Consider the following 24147-nt stretch of genomic DNA (forward strand, 5'->3'; position numbering starts at 1 on the left):
GGCCCATGGGCAGTTTTGGGCTTGTTGGTGTGTAATATGATTATCTGTTGTGCTTGTATCTCTGGGTTCCCTTTCTCCTGTGAGTGTGCATGTGTGTGGAGTCCTGGTTTTCCTGGGCCACCAGGCTTGGTGGGTGTGTCCCGTTGGGAGGCTGGCCACACCCTTGGAGGAGGAACACACACACAGCACAGCCGTGACAACTTTGGATGGTTGGCCTCAGATATTAAAACTCATCCACATTCATTACCTTTATTCCTTCTATCGTCCATTACAATTTCATCGTTGTCATTCACGCATTCATTGCATTCTGCCTTGCCTTTATTCACTTTCACTCCTCTTTTCTACAGAGCCTTCAGTACTATCCTATGACATATGGTTTTTAGATGGTGGCACTGACAAAAACATCCAGCTACATCTTCTAATTATTTCCGGGTTCTGTGATCTGTCATTGATGTAAAAAAAAAAACAATACTCCATTGAAGCAAACACAACTTTGTGTTCGAGGGCTCTGCATGGATTCCCCATAAATTGTTTTTTTAATGCCCGGCGTCCTAGTGTATATTTAGAATAATTCCAGGTCCAGTTAGAGGTTTAGTTATTTAGGCAATGTTTGTGCTGATTTTGTACAATACTTGTATGATATGTTTCAACGCTTGTTCCACATTCAGTTTTGTTAACAATATGAAAGTAAATGGAGTAAACTGAGACAGCTGATAAAAGCTAAAAAGACATATCTATTTAAATCCATCCATCCATTTGCTTCCGCTTATCCTTTTCAGGGTCGCGGGGGGTGCTGGAGCCTATCCCAGCTGCCATAGGGCGAGAGGCAGGATACACCCTGGACAGGTCGCCAGTTTGTCGCAGGGCTTCTATTTAAATCCCATAAATTAATTACAAAGACTAGAATTGAATTATTTTTTATTTTATTTTATAAGGTTTACCCTAATCTCATACTAACCTGACCAGCCTGCTCTCAACTTCCCAATTTTCTACCCTGTATGAAAGTACTGTCCTAAATATAAAATAACATTTTGTTTTAAATGTTTAGGTTACCTATGAGGCTATCTTTATGAACTGCTCATCAGAACAAAAGGAGGTCAACATCCAAAGAAGATTCTAAGGAGTTTGGAAAGAAAGCAACTTGCCTTCTTTTTGAAGACATTTCACCTCTCATCTAAGATGATTCTTCAGTACTTAAAGCAAATTGGGGGAGAGTCCCAGCTATTTCAACCCTAGCGAGGGTTGTCCTTTAAGAGGGTTGTTGATTCACTGTTAGTCATGTGCCTCATCACACGAGCCAAGGTGTGAAAAGAGTCATGGGACATTACCACCAGGGGTTTTGGGTGAAACCACTGGGAGCCCTTGCCTCACCCTGTCATGTGACCTAATTACATCAAGACTGCATTGTAGATGGCAGACAGTAGATGGCCACCCACTCTGTTCAATGATGGCCACTCATAGCGGACTTCTCCTTCAAAACATCTGTCTTAAATGCAAACACCAGCAACCTCAAAAGCATGGCCTTTACACTTCAGGTGCAGATGTACAGCTGAATTTTGTCCTGTCGTGGTGGGTCTTATGGATAAACCTGATGCATAAAGGATGACAATGTTTTTCCTTTTGTCATTCTGTTTTTCTCTGCTTCTCAGTGTTCATGTTTCTATGTGGACAGAAAAATACATTTTACCAGTGAAAATGCAAAAGCTAATAGTTTACCATTTCTAGACTGTGCTGTGGGCATCGAGGAGGACGGAAGCCTCAACATTAAAGTTTATTTGAAGCCCACACAAAGACCAGTACCTATTCTTTGACTCCCACCACACTCTAAAATACAAACTTAAGGTAATCAGGACTCTTCAACACTGGGTAGAACACATTCCAAGGCAAAGGGAAGGAAAAGGAAAACACAGCCCTTAAAACGTGGTTACCCTTGACCCTTCATCAGAGAAGGTCAGACACCAACGAGGCAGAATGTCCTTCAGGAAGAATAAAGAACTATTCCTGAAGAATGGGTGATCAGGCCTTTTTCGTGTTTCAAAAACTCTCTACACATATTTCCAAAGTTCCTAGTAAAATAAATTTTAATAAATTTCATAAATACATTTTTAGAAATAACTCTTTGGGAATCATTATATTGGTCTTTCAAATTGTTATTCTTGGCTTCTTTTTTGTATATTCAACTAAATGAAAGTTATTTGTTATTTAAAGAAACAAGACAGAAACAAGTTTTAAAATAAGATTCTTGCTGAAATGATTAATAGGTCAGTGTTAAATGGCTTAAAACAAACAAAAACTACTAAGCTTGTGGTTAATTTGTAACTTTTTGTTTTCCAAGAAACTAATTTACAGAAAAGCTTACAGTCTGACAGAATCAAGTGTGAGATTAAGAAGACTATCTGAAATGTCACAGAGCCCTCTAACTAAAGAAAACCCTTTAAAAATTATAAACAACAGTCATCCTCCTTAACACCTTAAAGCTATATTATATGTATATATATTATATACTGTATATTAATGCTGATAATAATGTGGTCTTATTTGATAAATTGTTTATATTCTCATACATGTAGCTAGTGTGCATCATACATACATAAATTATCAACAAATAAATAATCCACCTATTTCTGCTGACACAAGTTAGTCCCACACACTTACACCCCTCACACTGAGCTTCTGTACAGTAATATCTGAAACATGCTCGGTACACAGTGCTCCGTGCTCCTGTGCCAGGGGGGCAATGAAGTAACCATTTGTAAGCTTCTCAGCTTCATCCATTACTGCATGTCTGTATGGGCTGCTGTGTCAATAACCTACATGGAATCTGTGCATCATACTGAGATCATAAAGAGACGGATTCATCTGCAGATTTAGAATTATACATAAAACATTCTCGTGTCGGAGAAAATAAAGGCATTCAAGCAACAAGCAACACACTGAACAGGAAATGGCGTGTATCCGCCATTGCTGCTCGTTGCTTCTTCTTCCCCCTATCTGGTTCACACACACACACACACACACACACACTGAGGCCAAAGATGACGTAAGGCTCATGCTGCAGGTTCCTCTACGGGCGTCTCGTATAGTGGAATACATTTCCATTTTATTGAACACGGTTTTATACGAATAAAAAAAATCCTCCCTTATGGCACTAGTTCGGTCTTTACAAGCAATACATATTCATCCGCTTCTACGTGAGTGTCAAGAACACAGCAGTACCCGGATGGACTGTCATGGCCGCCGTCGCTGTGGATCCACAGAGAGGAGAGGAAGAAGGAAAATGTTTCTGTTGTGTATTTTTTCAAGCTGAACATTGTCTTTATGATGCTGGACGTAGACGGGACGCCGCCTGAACTTCCATCGAGTTCATAGTAAGAAATAACTGGTTTCCCGTAACTTTGAATGTCTTTGCGTGGGTGGGGGCTTTATTTTGGTGTAAAATAACTGCTTATTAAACTCCACCGACACTAACCCTGTCGTGAAGTGGCTCGTATATTTCCGACTAAATGGGAAAAAATAATTTAAAAAAATCGGGCACAGTACGCTGAACTGTCACCGCGTACACCGCAGACTCCTTTGTTGTTGTTCGTCTTGCAGCCTTTAATTCTCCCACTGGTGCAGCTCTCCCTCGCGTTTCCTAAACTTAAACGACTATAGAGCAAGTTACCCGGAAAAGTACGCGGAAATTATATTAAGATGTCGAACTTTCTAGCTGTGGTACAGCTTCATATTTTGTACATATCGGCGTGTTATATTACCTATGTTATATAGTTTTGACACGGTGCAACTTTTTTTCTCATGCCCAAGCTTCTTTTATATCTGCCCATCAAGGGGTTGTGAGCATAGAGCAGCCTACCTCTCTGCATTCATGATGTTGAACGAAATCCTGGTCACTTTAAATGGCATTAGAATTACTTTCATGTGTCCACTTTATAATGCTTAATTAAAATTGACTAGGTTTATATGTATAGCATATTATGTTTTGATACTATTTTTTCCATGCTCTATGCTAGGGCTATATACACGTTTTTTTAAAGTATGTGACAGTATAGTGTTAATACAAAAAGGTTTTCTTTTTTTCTCCTTTTTTTGACTGAAGTAACTAAGTCATAAAATCACGGCAGCCATTTTTCCTCCCAACATGGCTTCCTCATCCACAAGGTTGAGTGAGACCTGGTCAGCTGCACACTGATGTAACGCTGTAGTGGCAGTAACAAGGTTACATTAATTTGTATTATTTTCCCTAGACCACTGCCCATACAGTAAAAGTCAAAAGTTTAGACACACCTTCTCATCCAATGGATTTTCTTTATTTTATGACTATTTACATTGTAGATTCTAACTGAAGCAATCAAAACTATGAATGAATACATATTGAATTATGTAGTAAACCAAACTGTGTGAAATAACTCAAAAGATGTTTTAGGTTTTAGATTTTTCAAAATAGCGACCCTTTGCTTTGATTACTGCTTTGCGCACTCTTGGCATTCTCTCAATAACCTTCATGAGGTAGTCACCAGAAATGGTTTTACAACAGTCTTGAAGCAGTTCCCAGAGATGCTGAGCACTTCTTGGCTCTTTTGGCTTCCTTTTTTGATCCATCTCATCCCAATCCATGTCAATTGGGTTTAGGTCAGGTGACTGTGGAGGCCAGGCAATCTGGCGCATCACTTTCCTTATTGGTCAGATAGCCTGGAGGTGTGTTTGGGGTCACTGTCCTGTTGAAAAATAAATGATGGTCGAACTAAACGCAAAGCAGATGGAATGGCATGTTGCTGCAGGATGCTGTGGTTGCCATCCTAGTTAAGTGTGCCCTGAGTTTTGACTAAATCCACAATGGTGTCACCACCAAAGCACCATCACACCTCCTCCTCCATTCTTCACAGTGGGAACCATGCATGTAGAGACCATCCAATCACCTTTTCTGCGTCGCCAAAGACAGTTGGTGGAACCAAAGATCTCAAATTTGGACTCATCAGACCAAAGCACAGATTTCCACTGGTCTAATGTCCACTCCTTGTGTTTCTTGGCCCAAACAAATCTCTTCTGCTTGTTGCTTTTCCTTAGTCGTGGTTTCTTAGCAGCTGATTGACCATAAGGCCTGATTTGCACAGTCTACTCTGAAAAGTTCATGTAGAGATGTGTTGCATCTATCTGGGCTCTAATCTGAGGTGCTATTCACTTTCAATTTCTGAGTCTGGTGACTGTGCTGAAACTATCCTCAGCAGCAGAGGTGATTCTTCGTCTTCTTTTCCTGTGAGCTAGTTTTGCTGTAGCGCCTGTTTTTTGTCTGCACTTGGGGACATTCAAAGTTCTTTAGTTAGTTGACAGAATTCATATTATGGCAAGAACCAAAGAGTTGTCAGATACGGCTGTCATCTGTGTACCAATTAGACTTCTGCACAACATAGTTGATGATTCGAACCGATTCAGAAGTAAAGAAATTCCACAAATGAACCCTGACGAGGCACATCTGTGAAGTGAAAACCATTTCAGGTGACTACATCATGATGTTCATTGAGAGAAGGCCACGGGTTTCCAGTGGTGTCAAAAAAATAAATAATAAAGACATGTTTATCAACTTTTTTTGCTACATAATTCCATGTATCTTGCTTCATATATTTTATATCTTTTATATGTATCTACAACATAGAAATTTGGCCCAAACAAATCTCTTCTGCTTGTTGCTTTTCCTTAGTTATGGTTTCTTAGCAGCTATTTGACCATAAAGGCCTGATTCACACAGTCTCCTTTGAACAGTTGATGTAGAAATGTGTCTGCTACTGGAGCTCTGTGTGGCATCTATCTGGGCTCTAATCTGAGGTGCTGTTAACTTGTGATTTCTGAGGCTGGTGTCTTGTATGAATTAACCCTCAGCAGCAGAGGTGGGCTTCCTTTCCTGGGGCGGTCCTCATGTGAGTCAGTTTCATCGTAGCGCTTGATGGTTTCTGTGACTGCATTTGGAGACAGATTTAAAGTTTTAGTCAAAGGAGCTAGCAAAGAAAAGCGTCTGGACTTCTTTAAGTTGCTTGAAGACGTTTCACCTCTCATCCGAGAAGCTTCTTCAGTTCTGGTTTAAAAACAATAAAACTAAGACTGACATTTTACAAGAGGGAAGTGCAAATTGCATTAATAAATAACATGTAAACAATAAATCTAAGAAAAACAGCTGCATGATCGTATAAAACAAAAATATATTTGGGATCTCATGCCTAACCGATGTCCTCACCTGTCACAAAATTAAGTTATCATTAAGTTCTTCAGAACTGAAGAAGCTTCTCGGATGAGAGGTGAAACGTCTTCAAGCAACTTAAAGAAGTCCAGACGCTTTTCTTTGCAAGCTCCTTTGACTACGATGACCTGGATGACTGAGAACCTTCACAGACATTTAAAGTTTTAGCAGTTTTCCAGACTGGCTGCCCTTCAGTTCTTAAAGTAATGATGGGCTGAAGTTTCTCTTACAGTAGCTGATTGGTTCTTCCCATAATGTGAATTCTAACAGTTGCCAAATTGGGCTGCTAGCTGTGTACCAACCTGACTTCTGCACAACACACCTGATAGTTCCAGCCTCATTAAGAAGGCAAGAAATTCAACAAATGAACCCTGACAGGCACACCTGTGAAATGAAACCATTTTCAGGTGACGACATCATGAAGCTCATCGAGAGAACATCAAGGGTTTTGCAGTACTGTCAACAATGCAAAGGGTTGCTACTTTGAGGAATCTAAAATAGAAGATGTATTTAGAGTTATTTATACTTTTTTTTCCTTCTTTGCTACATAAGAAGAAAAAAAATAATAAAGAAATGTAAGAATAAAGAAAAAACATTGAATGAGAAGGTGTCCAAATTTTTGATTGGTAGTGTATATCAGGAATAAGTGAAGAAGAATTCTGTTGGATTTTAAAAGAGTTCATTACAAATGTTGAAGAATGCATTCGTTTTAACAGTTGCACTGTGCAAAAAAGTAAATTGTTGGATGCAACTTCTCTTTTATAGGCTGCGTTAGCTGCTACTAGCATAACACACGCTCCAATCTCTGCCTGGACTGTCAGCTTTTGAGTTAACTTTTTTTTTTAAACATGACGTTTTTAATCTCTGTACAGTCTACTACATACAACAAAGAAGCAACACAGTTTAAGTCTCACAGGCACCTGGTAAGGGCCTTATACTAAGATTGTGCAGGAATTTTAGTAATTGAAAACAGGGAAGTAAAAATGAAATGGTTTAAAAACAATAAAACTAAGACTGACATTTTACAAGAGGGAAGTGCAAATTTCATTAATAAATAACATGTAAACAATAAATCTAAGAAAAACAGCTGCATGAACGTATAAAACAAAAATATATTTGGGATCTCATGCCTAACCGATGTCCTCACCTGTCACAAAATTAAGTTATAAAGCTTTTTAGAGAATGGTACAAATAATTTCCCGAAGTGTTCTATAAGTAAGTAAAATTTATTTATACAACACCTTTCAAGATAAAATCATAAAGTGCTTCACAGAAGCTAAAACATAAAAACAAAAATCAACCAAAAGCAAGTTTAAAAAGATGAGTTTTTAGGTGTGTTTTTGAAAGACATGACTGAGTCCACAAATCTAAAACTCAATGTGAGGGAGTTCCAAAGTCTGGGGCCACAGTTACAAAAAGCTCTGTCACCTTTTGGACAACTAGCAAGTCCTGATCACATGACCTCAGGGACCTGCTGGGGATGTAAAAGATCACAGATGTATGTTGGTGCTTGTCCATGCAGAGCGTGGCCGTTATTTTCAGTCAGTTTGAGCGAGAAGGAGTTCTGCTGCTCCACTTCAGAAGTATGAAGTGGAGTGGGTGTAATGGGTTGTCCATGATGGAGTGCAGTTAGTTGAATGACCTCCCTGTCCCAAACATCTCCAAATTCTGACCAATGATGCTTCCAGCCTTCTTTATTCTGATGGCATTGCTGACCCCCCCCCCCCCCCCCCCCCCCCCCCCCCAATTAAAGCAGGGGTAGGCAACCTTTCTGATGAGTGCCATCTAAAATTTCCTCATAAGTCAATGTGCCATATGATTGCATTAGCAATAAATTTAATAACGCTCTATATGAACAGTTACACACAATATAGAACAACTTTATAGAATTATATTTGTTTGCAGATGTTGGCAGCTATCAGCGAATAGTTATCAGCTATTTTGAAACAAAAAAATACACTTTTTATCCATAACAGCAAATACAACAGAGAGTGCAAATGCTATTTATGGTCTCCTCACAACAATGATAAGAAAAATAAACTGGGCCAATATGGCATGTTTGTTAATACAGAGACACACATGTTAATGTGATCTTTGGTCTCCCACTCAGAGACACAGGTCTCCGAGTGTCCAGCATTCATACTGTCTCGAGTACAAATGTATCCGTGTATTTCCGTGGTGCTGATGCTGCGCTGAGCGGACAGCTCCTGAAGCATTTGAAGTGTCTAAATGTGGAAATTTCAACATCGCTTGAAAAAACTGACAGCTAACAACGTCCCTCTCACCAGTAGGCAAAGTTATTTTTAGCCAATTACAAATTGAATCTGGTAGTTGGGGTTGTTAGCTAAGATACCGTCATTAAGAAGCAGCACAACTAATGTGTCTATTCGAGCTAATTTGCAATGTGCACCGCTGGCCCGGCCATTTATTTTTTTTTAATGCACCTTCTCAGATTAACTCACTGCATGCCGTGCCCAAGGCTGGACTGGGACAAAAAACGGGCCCAGGCATTTTGACTAGAGACCGGCCCACCAGGTATGGGAAAAGCCATAAAGCCTTTGAATTAAAACAGATGCTGTTGTGACAGTGATGTACGCCGTCTTGTTGGTATATGTATGATTTCTATACATTTTACATCAGATAAAAACTTTGGTTGGAAGATTCAGATAATTATTTATTAAAAGTGAGACATTTTAAATGAGAATAGGGAAGAAAAGTATTTCTTTGTGCCCCCCTTTCCCTGTTAATGCCCTACCTGGCCCCCCTGGCAAAACTTTGCTAGACCCGCCCCTGCACAGTTACCAGCTATCAGCTACAGAGGATCCTGGTGTTATTTGTCTCTCAGAAACAGTTCAGAACTTCCCTTCAACTGATTCATGTCACCTAAAAGGTAAACCTGTTTCTCCATCACAGCTCTGATGATCCAGTAAGGACATCTCCTGGTTTCATCTTCATGTTTCCCTCTCACCACATATCCAAACCGACATCATGACCAGCAGCTTTACAGCTGTGGCTCCAGCAAATATCAGCTGATACTAGAAATTAATATTAAATAAATTCTAACAACAGCTGATCAAGCTTAAACGTGCTGCTGTTGTTTAGTGCGACATCCGCTAGTTTCCTCCTCCTGGCGCAAAGTGGGCGATAAACAAACAAGAGAGAAAAGTCGATCAGCTGATCATTGATCAGTTTCATGATTGAAGTAGCAACGGGAGAGAATGAGAGGAGAAGAGGCAGCTGACAGTGTAAAGAGACAGAATAAATCCAGCTTTTCCATTCTAGCTGAAGTACAGGACAATCATGTTCATTTTCAGCTCAATACGAAATGCGTGATATTTTCTCTGAATACGGGACGTTTCCATTTTTTACAGGACGGATGGCAACTCTACTAACTGACCTTATGAATAAAATGAAGTTCACTATCAGTAACATCATAGCACCCGCCCAGCTGTATATAAACTCCGTCATGCTAGCTAGCACGCAGTACGAGTTATTGTAACTGACTGTAAAAAGTCAGCACAACGAAAATAAACTCCACCTAAACTTGGTTTATATCTGACCCAGATAGACTGCAGGTCGTAACTTCTTACCTGAAGTTCAGTTCACCTGACACTCGGACTGGCGGCCGCCTCGGGTCTCTGCTCCTCCTGCCTCCCCTCTCCCTGATCCACCTGCTGGCCTCTGTGGAAGCTCCGCCATAGAAACCACCACCAAACAACTTTGGTGGTGGTTTCTATTTTTCTATTTTAGTTATTTTTACACATCTGCCAGCATCTGGCCAATCCACCACCTTTCATTGTTTATACCGTTACCAAAAAAAATAGAATTCATCAGCCCATAAAAACGAAAAATCACCATTGGGCATTTGGTCGTGCCATCAGTTAACCCTGGCACGCGTGCCCAAGGTTGCCGACCCCTGCGTTAAAGGATCTAAGCGATCTTAGAAAATAAAGTCTGCTCATCACCTTCTTGTGCACAGCATCACTGTCGGTCCTCCAATCCAGTCTGTCATTCAGGTGAACGCCAAAGTGCCTGTAGCTGTCATTGTTTGCACCTCTTCACCCATGATCTTGATTGGCCTAGACGCAGCATTTTGTTTTTTTGTTTTTTTTTTTTCCCCCACCGGAAGTCAACCTTTTGTCTTGCTAACATTCTCAAGTGAGGTGATTTCTTCCAGACCACTCCACAAAGTTTCTCACCAACTCCCTGTACTCCGACTCCTGCCCACCCTTAATACACCAAAGCACTACAGTATCATCAGAGAACTTCTGCAGGTGGCATGTTTCACTGTTTCAAATTTGAAATCTGAGGGTGTACAAGGTAATCAGGAATGGCGATAGGACTGTCTCCTCTGCTGCTCCAGTATTACTAACCATCACATCACACAGAGTGCCCCCAGGCTGTACATACTAGTGATCCAGATGTGTCATTGTTAGAGCTGGGCGATATATCGAGTTTTTTTTTAAAAATATCAATATATTTTTATACGAGATATAAGATGTGACAATATCGTTTATATCGATATAGTCTATGTTACGTTATAATTATACTTGTGTACCCCCAAGTTTGCCTCACTTTCGTCCACTTTTGTCGCCTCTCGTTCACTGAACACAACTCCCCCATAGCTTCACCTGCAGGCAGCGACAAGATGGACACGGCAAATCTCCGTTAACGAGTTACCGCGGATCGCCCCGTGCGTGGGGCTGGACGGCGTCAATGTGTTAGCGAGCTAACCGTGCTAACGAGCTAACCGCGCTAACGACATGCAGCGCCTAAATTCCTTTCATTTTCTCAAAAATTGACAGTGTGCCTTAAAATGTTTTAGTACGACTTTGGTAAGCTACGGAGCTGCAGCGCTTGATGGATTGTCGGAGCATTACGGCTACCGTAGTCTGGAGCCTCGTGGAGTAATACGTACTGTGCTTCATGATGTCGTCACCTGAAATGGTTTTCACAGATGTGCCTTGCCAGTGTTCATTTGTGGAATTTCTTGCCTTCTTAATGAGGTTGGAACTATCAGGGTTCAGACCATCAACTATGTTGTGCAGAAGTCGGGTTGGTACACAGATGACAGCCGTATCTGACAACTCTTTGGTTCTTGCCATAATATGAATTCTGTCAGCTAAGTAAAGAAAAACACCAGTCCATCATTACTTTAAGAACTGAAGGGTTAGTCGGTGCAGAAAATTGATAAAACTTTAAATGTGTCCCCAAGTGCAGACGAAAAACAGGCGCTACAGCAAAACTAGCTCACAGGAAAAGAAGACCAAGAGTTACCTCTGCTGCTGAGGATAGTTTCAGTCACCAGACACATCTCTACATCAACTGTTCAGAGGAGATTGTGCAAATCAGGCCTTTATGGTCAAATAGCTGCTAAGAAACCAAGATTAAGGAAAAGCAACAAGCAGAAGAGATTTGTTTTGGGCCAAGAAAAACAAGGAATGGCATTAGACCAGTGGAAATCTGTGCTTTGGTCTGATGGTTCCACCCGCCGTTTCTTTATGCAACAAAAAAAGATGAACACATGCGCTGTGTCCAAATCCTTCGAAAAACCCGGCCTACGTAGACCAGGTAGGCCGCGAAGACCAGAAATGCAAGGCCATTAAATTGAAGGGGCTAGCCTACGACGTCCAGCTTCTGTCATTTATACCTGTGTGACTGTCTAACAGACAAATATTAATATACAGCGACCATTGTCTGAAGGCTTTAGTTATATTTAAGGACAATATCCCATATCCCGAAAATAAACTAAAAAGATTTAAACATTATATGTTTCAGATAAAATGGAAGACAAACTTTTGCAGTGAATATTTATTGGAAGAGAAAATGTTCAATATAATTTAAGATGTTGAAGGTATCAGAGCATTAAATATGCTGATTTTTGGGTAAGAGGGTCTAACAGGAGATGATACAGAAACATGACATCCTTAAAAAAATACTTAGACCCTTTCTGAATTTACAACTTTTCACAATTCTTTCAGCTTTTTATTTAAAAGAGCTCCACAAGTACAATCCAACTAAAAAAGAAATATTTTAACTAAATATATTTTGGATAAAGGACATAAAATCCTGCAGAAATATTGGGCTTATAACAAAGGTGACAGGCTCAGGTTGTATGATATAAGCATGACAAAAATGGCACAGGAACAGAAGGAGGACCTCTCCATGTACTGTCTTATTATTAGTGGTTTATACAGGATGAGACCTCTTTTAACTCTAAACTTCAGCACAGCATGGTTTAGTCTGTTTCCTTAATACAGTTCACGGATTAGATGTTTGATCCCTGTAAATACACTTAGCTTAAAGAGTGAACCGTCTGCTCGTTTTATTAATTTTTAAGTACGTTTGTCTCCACACTGCCAAACAGACGCAGCTTCAGTAGAAAACTGAACTGATTAACCAACCAAAGCTCATATGACCCAAGCCGCATTAAGTGGTGATATCACTAACATCACGTAACTTAGCCGAAGGTTAGTTGAATATAACTGTTTAAGATTCTTTGCTATGCTAACATTTGGTTGGCTGGATATTTTGGTGAGATAAAACCTAGTATTTACTTTTAAAAGTTTATTTCTGGACCGCGCTTCTTCGACCATCCGCCATTTTTCCCCAAAAATTTCTTCAACCCTTGATTCACAATGAATCCTGGAATAGGGTGGACCATGAAGTATACACAGACCCGTCCTTCAAATCTGGGGAAAAGGAGGACGCATTTGTGGGCTGCATTTGGAGCAGCCTACGAATTTGGACAGCCTTTGTCTCCTTGCTGTGACATAATCGGCCTAGGCATATGTGGCTCCCGGGTTGTATTTTGCCCACAACTTAATAAGTATTGAATATGTCACCAATTTTGTGTATATATATATATTTTTTTTTTCTTACCATCCAATCCACCCATGCAATGTCCATAAATTATGTATAATAATACACCCAATTACATGACACAGGAAAAGAATTATTGAACACATGAAGAAATGGACGGGCAAGACTGCCTCTGATGTGCTGAGAACTACCAGCTCTAAACACTTTATGACTACAGACGTGAGGGCTATAGATCTGTAGGCATTGACGCTGTCTATACCAGTCTTTTTGGTGATGGGAATGATAGTGGAGGCCTTCAGACAGGTGGAAATGGTGGCATAGGGTCAGGAAGGTTAAACAACCTGATGAGGATCCTTGTCATTTGGTCCGCACAGGTTTTTCCCACAGTGTTGGGCTGGCTGAAAGCTCTCCTAGGGTTCAGCACTCTGTGTCCTCCTGACATCATAATCCAGGGGGGTGTTGAACACTTCTATGATCATGAGGATGCTGTTGGCAGTTGGAGTCTCTGACTTTTGCAGTTGGTGAGGGCTTGGATGCCTCTCCACACATGGTGGGGGTTGTCAGTTAGGAATACTCCTCATGTAGGCCTATTTGGCCTGTTTTATGCCCCTCCTCAGCCTGGCTCTGGCAGTGCTGTATAGAGAACTGAGTGAAGGTCTCCAGGTCGTGCTGTTCGAAGATGTACCAGTCTGTCAGATCAAAACAGTTCTATTGCTGGAGAAGAGCATCATCTGGCCATGTCTTAATGACCCAGGTGCTTGGAGAAGTTTGTTTCCTCATGTCTATCAATCTATCCATCAATCAATCAATCAAGGCTTTAATCGGCACGTGCAGGTTGCCCTGCAGTGAAATAGGACCCCCCCCCCCCCCCCCCCCCCCCCCCCCCCACTACAATGGGAAAGTACAAGAGGAAAAAAGAGACCTCCACTCATGCTGGGTTCCTGGGAGGACAGCATGAGAACAGGAAACAAACTCCTCTGCACAAAAAAGCACATAAATGTCCACAGCACAACGTTATGGAGCACGTGACAAGCCGCAGGGTCGGGTGGGGGGTGAGGAGTAATCCGAAGCAAACACAGCAGCCATCCTGCCCAGTGCTACCATTCCAGCGTGGGCTCAGACCCGCCGTGTTCCCAGGAGGGAACAAGCATCGAAGGCGTTTGGAAAGGGAGGGGGGATGAATGTGTGCATATTAGTGTATATGTATGTGTGTGCGTGTCCAGAATTCAGCTGAGACAGTGTCCTTCGCCCTGCTAGGCTAAGTAAACAGTCTTCCAGCCAACCCAGGTGGCCTTGCATGGAATGGGAAGGAACAGACTAAACACAGTCGTTATCAGGGTGTTTTAAGTCCGGTGAGCAGTGACTGTCTATAATTCTGCTGTTATGGTACCAGCCCTGAAGCATATAAGCACAGAGTCCACCGCCCCTTCCCTTACTGGAGACATTATTGCAGTCCTGGGGTTGTAATGTCCGGCCCAGTAGCTCCACTGAGTTATCTGAGATTTTTGACGGGAGCCAGGATTCAATCAATAGACAACACTCCTGGACAAAGCAGTTCAGTAGATTTCTGATTGTAGCAGCTGTTTCTTTTTGGGGTTTTTTGTTGTTTTTTGGGGGTCTTCACCTGATGTCCACCACCCTGGGGCTGTATGAACAATGACAAGAGGGAGGATGTGAAGATGAATTAGAGTTGGCGGTGGGGTAATGCAGAATAATGCATGCACAAGCATAGACGTAGGTCTAAAGAGAGAGATTAGATTTGTGTTTCACTTTGACTACCTGTGGGGTGTCATGTTTGCCTGTACTGTATGCCATGTAGAAGAATACAAACAGCAGTTCATGGTCAGTAGGACAATTGTTTTTTCTTATAAAATATTTTTTAATGTGAAGAAGTCCCAAAAAAACCTTTAACAACTGATGTATACTTGTGATATACAGAGCATGCATGGTTATTAATAACACTATTACAGTTAATAGTAAGGATTGTTGTTGAAATTGTTTTTGTGATTGTATGCCTCTGTCTTCCAGACATTGGGATCACACTACAAACTCCTTTTCTTCAGAACACTGGTTAAGGTTTTCCCAAAGGAGCACAGGTAACAATAACTGGTTATATAATGTCATTAATTCTTACCTGAGTAATGCTGTTAACTTCAGGCATGACATGTTTTATTTGTTGGTTTGTGTTTGTCTCCCAGTGCTTAATGAATTGACTATCAGTTTTTGTTGAAATAATTTTCTCATTTGCAAAAGAATATTTTTGGAGTAATCGTTATTGCGATCCACAGACTATATAATGGAGATGCAAATAGCATAATGTGAATTTAGATGGTTTGTCTGTCTAAGATCTGAGTCATCCTGGACAATCCCACAGTGCTTCATAAATGTTGATGATGTCCAGGCTCTTGAAATGCTTTTGAATGCATTTTCTGCTCAAAAAACAAAACAAATGGTATCTGTAATTGGAATTAATGCATCAAAAATGTAAGGAATTTGCTAGTTATATAGCTGTATTTTACTTACACCACGTAAACTCTAAAATATTTCTTAACATGAATTTCAGGGCAGTATATCATGCCGATGATTATTCATAGGTAAGTGGAAAAATAAGTGAAAACGCAGCAAATGTCCAAAGAAATATAGGTTTAATGTCATTAATAAGCTTTGAGACACATTGTGTGATAGTGATGATGATGATGATGATGATGATAATAATAATAATAATAATAATGGATTTCATTTATTTAGCACTTTTCTAGGCACCCAAAGTGCTTTACAATTCCACTATTCATTCACTCTCACATTCACACACTGGTGGAGGCAGCTACAGGTGTAGCCACAGCTGCCCTGGGGCAGACTGACAGAAGCGAGGCTGCCGTATCGCGCCATCGGCCCCTCTGGCCAACACCAGTAGGCGGTAGGGTAAAGTGTCTTGTCCAAGGACACAACGACCAGGACAGCAGGGGGATCGAACCGGCAACCTTCCGGTTACAGATGAGCTTCCCAATTCCCTGAGCCACGGTCGCCCCGGTCACAGTGATGTCACAGTATTGGATTTATTTGCTCTTTGTATACCAGTACTTTAAAAAAACTGCTATTTGATGCCATCCTGAAATAAATATAACCACACTAAGAGTATAAAATTCGAGGATATAACTGTGTGGGGAGAAGACTAAAAATTAAGAGATTCAAATATTCATGATCCGAGGGTGCTGGGGCTCAAGACACATCACAATATTAATTGTGTATCGCGATATATCCCAAAATATTGCAATATTGGATTTTCCTCATATTGCCCAACACTAATGACAACACTCTTTATCCTCTTGAGGATATTCAAGTGATCAAGATTGAAAGGGTTTATTGTCATGTGTGCAAAGAAAAAGCATTTCTCTGTACAGTGAAATTCTTTCTCTGCTGTCCATATGCAGATGCCGGTTAATATGTACACATAGATTAAATACAAATACCAGGAATAAATAAGTGGAGACAAAAAATAAGTGTCAAATAGATTTATGTGCAAAAGAGCTTAATATGCTGGTTATGTGAGATGACCTGATGTGCAAAAATAATTATTACTGTTAAAATAGGTCAGCTGTTCAAGACTCTGATAGCAGTGGGGAAGAAGGAGTTGTTGAGTCGGGATGTTGTAGATTTCACACTTCTAAACCTTCGTCCCGAGGGCAGAAGTGTGAACAGTCCGTGCTGAGGGTGTGTGGGGTCTTTGAGGATGGAGGTAGGTCTCCTCTGGACTCTGCGATGGTAGATGCTCTGCAGAGACGGCAGCGGGGTCCTGATGATCTTCTCCCCGCAGTTGATATCACTCTCTGCAGGCATTTGCAGTCCATGGCAGCAGTGCTGCTGTACCATGCAGTGATGCAGCTGGTCAGTGTGCTCTCCACAGTGCAGCCTTAGAACCTGCTGAGGATCTTGGCTGACATACCAAATTTCCTCACCCTCCTCAGGAAATACAGCCACTGCTGAGCCTTCTTGACCAGCTGTGTGGTGTTCAGTGTCCAGGTGAGGTCCTCAGTGATGTAGATGCCTAGGTATCTAAAGCTGCTCACCCTCTCCACTTCACTCTTATCAGTTTTGAGGGTGAGGTTGTTGTCCTCACACCATGACACCATATCGGCCACCTTTCTCCTATAAGGCACTTCGTCTCCTCCAGTGATGCGACCAATCACTGCAGTGTCATCCGCCAACTTCAGTATGGTGTTATCCCTATTGGAGGCGACACAGTCGTGGGTGTACAGGGTGTAGAGGATGGGACTGAGGACGCAACCCTGTGGAACTCCAGTGTTAGTAATAATGCTGGCTGAAGTCCTGTTGCCAATCCTGATGGACTGGGGCCTGCCAGTCAAAAAGTCCTGTAGCCAGTCACATAGGGGTGGGGTGTAGGCCGAGTGTTGCCAGATTGTGAGTGAGTTTGTGTGGAATGACAGTATTGAAGGCAGATCTGTAATCAACAAAAAGTACCTTGATGGTATGAGCCTTTGTTTTCCAGGTGGGTGAGGGAATAGTGAAGGGCAGCAGCAATGGTGTCTGACGTGGACCTATTGGGCCAGTGGGCATACTGCAGGGGAGAGTGTCTGGGATGTTGCTCTGGATGTAGGCCAGCACCACTCTCTCGAAGCACTTTGTAATGATTGGAGTGAGTGCAACTGGTCTAGTCATTTAGGCGAGTGGCTGGGCTTTTCTTGGGAGTCTGTCCAGCCAGTCTACATGTGTTTGTTTTTTTTGTTTTGTTTTTTAGATTTGGATTCAACTGCATCCCTCAGGGTATCCTGTGGGGAGTTTTATGGGAGTATGAGGTGTCTGGCTGATTGTTACAAGCCATTCAATCTCTGTACAACCACAGCTAGAGCTCGGTCCACATTGACTGCAAAAAGTCTGACTCATTTCCAGTGGGTGCTGAACTCCTCCAGGGCTGCCCTTTGTCATTAGTTTGTTTATAAATTGTTTGGATAGAATATCTAAGCATAGCCAAGTGGTGGCAGGCTTCCGCCTTGGTAACCTCCGAACCTCATCTTTACTTTTTGTGGATGATATAGTTTGGTACTGGCCTCCAGATCACACTAGAGTGGTTTACAGGTAAATGTGAAAGACCTCCAAGTCTGAGGCCATGGTCCTCAGCTGGATTAGGGTGGAGTGCCCACTCCTGGTCAGGGACAAGTTCCTGCCCCCAAGTGGAGGAGAAGTATCTTGGGATCTTGTTCACAAGTGAGGGAAGAGGGTAACAGGAGATTACGAATTGGGGCTGCAGCTGCAGTGATGTGGTCATGGCACCAGTCTGTCGTGGTGAAAAGAGAGCTTAGTGTGAAAGTGAAGCTGTGAATTTACTGGTTACAAGCAGCAGAAATTGGCTTTCTCTGAAGGTTCGCTGGGCTCTTTCGGTTGGCTGAGCTCCTCGCGCTCTTAGAGAAAGGGTGAGGACCTCAGAGTAGAACCGGTACTCCTCTGGGTGAGGTGTTCTAGAGGCCCTGGGGTTGGCCTAGGACACAGTGGAGAGATTACATATATCTCAGCGGGCATAGAACACACAACACTTTGTGGTGTGTCAGCCAGTCGTGCACCTCTCAATTTTTGTAACTTGGCATGTCACACCAGATCTACTGCATGTGGATTGAAGACATGTGTATGATGATGTTGATTTCATACTGGGATTTAAATGATATTCCACCTCAGGACCTCAAAGACATACAGATATACAGGGGGAGACTTTGGAACACTTTGAAAACTGTTTGTGGAAAAAATCAAGTCTTGGCTTATGGTTTTTGACGACTTCTGGCTTCCTCTGCCATAACAGCAGGTATAAATATAAAGTTCAAAGTTTCTTTTAAATGTGGTTGCAGCAGTTAGCAAAGCTGCCATTACCCAGTCCCAGATTAGCGTGTGTGTATGTGTGTGTGTTGGTGCATCTCTCCACTTGTATTAATCAAGAATATATTTGATGTCTTACAGAAACCTTCATACTTGCAACAATGGAAGAAGATGGATTACCATATGACTCTCCAAAAAACTGCAACAGATCTGTAATAGAGGATGAAAAGGAAAAAGTAAAAGACTTTCTGTATAAACATTTCAGAGATGTAACAGATGGGTCGCTCTTCAGCAATTCAGAAGAATCTGCCATTAAGGATAATGGGACTTCCACTAGGAAAGATAAAAACCCTCTTAACAAAGCCCATTGTAAAATTCAACAAGGGGCTGTATTCTCTGGCAAAATTTTGAGTTTTGGATGCTCAGTTTGTAAAGATAACTGTACTTTTAGCCCCAATGACCTTCTCAAACATTTTAGAGCAGTTCACAGAGGAACCCTTCCTACATACCCTTGTGATTTATGTGATTTTGTCACAAATGAGTTTCCTGCTCTTCAGCGCCATCGGATTGAGCACAGAAATACTTTGGTTACATGTGAACTTTGTAATGATGATGTGCAGTACTCTCTTCTTTTGCTTACTAGACACTACATCATGTGCCACAGTGTAAATGGACAGTTCAGCTGTGACTGGTGTGAGTTTACAACTGTGGATGCAGGGACATTTGTCCAGCATATCCATCATCATAATGAAAGTCATTGGAAGTGTTTGAAATGCAAACATATTAGCTTGAATGAAGAGGATCACCAGAAGCACATGAAAGCTCACACAGGTACATTTCCTTTCACATGTCAAGTCTGTGGATATGGTGCAGCAAGAAGTGAGTACCTTAAAAAACACATGGCAGCTGTTCACAAAGAGGTGACAGAAAGAAAAAATGCATGGAAGGCGATAGAAGACAATGGCTCACCAGCAAATTCATCTGTGAACTTGAAATTGATGCTTAAAAAGAATAGTGAGTCACAGGCGACTCAAAGGATATCGAAACAATATCAAAGTGGCAAAGCAATTAAGCCAGACAAATCCTTAGAGGACACCCAGCACTTTGTTGATGGGACTGTAGCAAAAAAGGACAAAACTTTGAGCAAAGTTTCCCATAATACAGAACAGTCAACACCAATCACGTTGGAGGAATGTGACAATTGTCCAGCCTCTGATAGTGGAAGTCACAACAATGCTAACGGACTGACTGTTCTAATGGTTAAGAACAAAATCTCCCTCCCCCCTAACTGTACAACTAAAGTTATGGGATTCAAGATGGTCGATGGAAAAAAACATTTAGTTCTCAAAGTAATCCCAACAACAAAGCAAGATCAGAATCATTCCGTTGCTGAAGGGGGGTTCTCCACACTAAATTCTGTGTTTGATAAAAGTAAAAACTCTGAGAATGAGCTTTGCTCTGATAGCAGGAGCTTAACATCACAGTGCTTAGCTGTTTCACCAAGAAGTGGATCTTGCATACAGATAGATCAAGAGGATATTTTGGCAGTTAAAGTAAAAATTGAGGAGGAGGAAACATCAGTTGGGGCCCTAAGTTCAACTCCACATATTGAAAGTGTTGGAGAACAAACAAATGCTATATTAGATACATCATTAAATTGTGCAGATGTCTCATGTCCCACAAGAAATGAGTTGGATCAGGCACATCATCCAAATGAAACAAGCTCTATGGAAGAAATGAACTTGAAAAGTAAGTCAGTTACCCAAACTCCCAGTCCTTGTAACTGCCATGGTGTTTCCAGCCACCCTGCAACAGTGTGTTCTGTTAAGGTCAGTGGTTTATCTTCACCTTCAAAGTTTGCTCAAGATACACTGCTTCCCAAACCCATCTTTAGAAAAATCGACGAGGAGCCTAAAGCAGTAAATGAGCTATCCACACCTGACAGCATTTGCAGCCTAACTGATGAGCACAAAGGGAATTCTGCTTTTAACACTATGGAAAATGGACATCAGTCATTCCACATTTCATCAGATAAAAATGATAGGTTTAGAACTGAGATTGTACATAAAAACAGACAGGAAAATGCAAAACATACATCGTGTTGCCCATCACAGCTGTCTCCACCAAATTCAGTTAGCTGCAGAGAAAATGCCATTGGCTCGGAGAAATGTATTCAGGACTCACCAAACCAAGAAGTATTTACTTTTCACAATTATTCGAAGGATGCTTTCAACATTTCATCAAACATCACCCCAAACTTGGAGAATAATTCGGATGATAACTCTGCAAATAAAAGACATACCTCTAAATCATCACACTTCAACTTGACATCAGCAGGATTACCAGAACAATGCACAGAAAGTGCAAATAGTGACACTGAAGTTGATGAGTGTATATCTAATGTTGATGGTCCTCTGACAGAAGAAAATCCCGATGTAGTGCTCCAAGACTTCAATATTGTCAAAATTGAGGAAGAGACCATTCCGATATCTAAAAGACAGCCTACGAGTAGTTTAACATCCCTTGGCAATTTTGTGGAAGAACATTCTGATGCAATCATTACTCAACAGCTTAACAAGGAAAGAACGGGTTCTTCAAGTGCAAACAATGATTCTTTAAAACCAACAAAAAGAACTGTGCGAATTCTTCAGCTACCAGAGGCTAATCAGCCAGTACTCCTGACTAAGGCTAGTGAGAACCAATTTGCAATGCCAGTGCAGGTCAAGGCTACCCCAGGCTTTAAACTCATAGCAAATTCTGCAAAGCCTCAAATCAATGTGTCTTACGTTGAAAGTTCAAGTAAAACCACAGGTCTAAATCCAGACAGCAAAAGGATAGGTGTACAAGCAATAAAACCTGGAACTGCTGAAAAAGGGACCGCTCTTCTTTCTGGTGTTCAACCAGGTTTTGGTACTGGTTTAAATCACTACCTTATTAACAGTGCAGGTTTAAAATGCCCTGTACTCTTTTCAAGCACATCACAAAATACAACTTCAGACAAAACTGCAAAGTCTCAGTCAACGTGCTACTTAGTACAAAGGTCTGTTCCTTTTGTCCAGGCCGCTAATACTCCTGCCCTCAGACTGGCAAGTGCCCAGCTCCCACTTAACTCACGGCCAGTGCTAGCGATGCCAGTGAGTAGTGCAGACAAACCCAGCGCACTGCAGACTGGTCGGCAAGCCTTCTTGCTGCGGTACATTTCTCAACCCAAATCAAGCCTACTTTTGAACAACCAAGAGCCAAACAATGGAACTCATTGCAGCCAGACGAATGAGGGCTCTGGAAACAAAGTTATATTTAAAATTGTCACACCCACTAGTAGCCTTCTTACAAATGGCACTCCCACCTCAAATAATCAACCTTTGTTTTTGGCCACCAGACCCCAGACTCAGTGTTTCCTGGTGTCGACAAACAAAACTAATGCAGCTGCTTCCACTGGAATAAAAAAGTTGATCACCATTCACAATACCAAACAAAAAGATGTCATTGATTCCTGCAGTGCACCTTCTCAGACAACTATAAAGGCACAACAACTGTGTGACTCAGAGAAACCTGTCCTCGCCCCAAGGCCAATTCGGCCTCCAAGCCAAAGGAAAAGGCGCAGGAAAGCATTATTTGACGAACTTCCAGGAGCAGTGCACAAGGCAAGAAGATTCCTGAGTAAACCACCAACTGAGAAAGAGACTCTGTTATGGAAACCTGTAGCCAAAGAGGTAGAACGGACACTTAGACTTGCCCCATTGAATTCTCTACAGCAGATCAAATGCCCTAGTAGAAACCAGCCTGTAGTGGTGCTCAATCATCCAGATGCTGACATTCCTGAAGTGGCCAACATCATGAAGGTAGTAAATAGGTACAAAGGTGCTGTCACGAAGGTCTCTCTGTCTCAAAAAACAGTCCAAGCACTCTTAGAGCTTGGCACCCAAGGGAAGAATTCCTCAACCAAAGACGCATCTCATTTCGACAATCCAAAATCTCGACCGGTTCAAAGTTCTGTCCGGGAGCGATTCCTCCTTAAATTGAAACTCAAAAAAAAAAGCAAAAAGAAGTATGAGGTTGTAAAAACGTTATCAGGTTGTAGAGAAGAGCAAGTAATGTTTGACTGCTGGTTTTGTGGTCGGCTCTTCAGCAGTCAAGAGGATTGGATTGGCCACGGTCAGAGGCATCTCATGGAGGCAACTAGAGACTGGAATAAACTATTCTGAAATTTTTCTACCACATTAAGATGGGTGGACATGTTCTCCTGAGTGGAACTGTTGTTCTGCTGCTGGTTGTATATTGTATATTTGTGCATTAACAGCCTTCCACTATTAGTTTGTTCTCTGTATGTTCTCTGTAAATTTAAATATATATTCTTGAGTCATAGTTTCTTTTAATAGGTGCATATTCTGGTAAATGATGCACTGCATGCATGATTTGTCATACATGCAGATGTCTAATTGAACTGTGAAAATGGTACACTGTAATTAGGGTTGTGTTAAGAGCACTGGCTGAACAAAAAAAACATAAGCAAAGGTTGTATGTCGAGTTGGATTGAATTCCTCAGGTAATTTTAGAATTCATTTGGCTTGTCATGTGTCATTTTTGTAAATCATAGTTCTAGTTTAAGGGACTTTTGTATTTTTTATTATTCTGTACTCAAGGACATGAAGCTGTTATTTGTATAGTTAACAATAAACCTTATAAACGACCTACATTATTTTATGTTTGTGAAGGAAGGGGGAAAAGATCTTGGTCTGAATGATTCCCCCCCCCGCCCAAAAAATATAGTTATAATTGAAAAGTGTATCATTCTATACTATAATGTTTACAGTTTTATCAGGATTTCCCTGTACCATAACATGAGCTGCACCTTTTCATAGTTACCTGTCTAAAACACCCAAGAGAATAAATTGTTGTGAGTCATTGTTTGAGTCTAAATTTAATGACAAATCATTAGGATGATTTTTCTTTCAGCCTATGCATTTATTTCTTCGGTCTTTCAAAGGCTACGTTCACACTGCGGGCGAAAGCGCATCAAATCTGACTTTTTTGAGCCTATGCGACCCATATCCGATCATGGTATGACAGTGTGAACAGTGCAAATCCGATATTTTCAAATCCAACCTGGGTCACTTTCGTATATGGTACTGAATCCGATACATATCTGATGTTTTAGAAAGCGACTGCTGTTTGATGGTCACGTCGCATTAAATCCGTCTTTTACGTCACTGACACAAGACAAGACGCCAATTATCAGCGCTGGAGAAGCACCCGAGAAGACATTGTGAACG

The 24147-nt window shown here is 41.3% G+C and overlaps 1 protein-coding gene across 1 annotated transcript; it reads left to right on the top strand.

The window, feature by feature from the left end:
- The first annotated feature begins 3003 nt into the window (after nucleotides 1–3003).
- On the top strand, nucleotides 3004–23780 carry LOC146663013 (zinc finger protein 518A-like). Its single transcript, XM_085415591.1, has 3 exons — nucleotides 3004–3368; nucleotides 15080–15147; nucleotides 19016–23780. The coding sequence occupies exon 3, from the start codon at nucleotides 19036–19038 to the stop codon at nucleotides 23077–23079; it is 4044 nt and encodes a 1347-aa protein (XP_085271717.1). The 5' UTR covers nucleotides 3004–3368; nucleotides 15080–15147; nucleotides 19016–19035; the 3' UTR covers nucleotides 23080–23780.
- Nucleotides 23781–24147: the final 367 nt, after the last annotated feature.

The sequence above is a fragment of the Rhamphochromis longiceps genome, linkage group LG8, assembly GCF_057381845.1.
Source record: "Rhamphochromis longiceps isolate RC_006_pf linkage group LG8, R_longiceps_female_GT1.1, whole genome shotgun sequence".
Lineage (NCBI taxonomy): Eukaryota > Metazoa > Chordata > Actinopteri > Cichliformes > Cichlidae > Rhamphochromis > Rhamphochromis longiceps.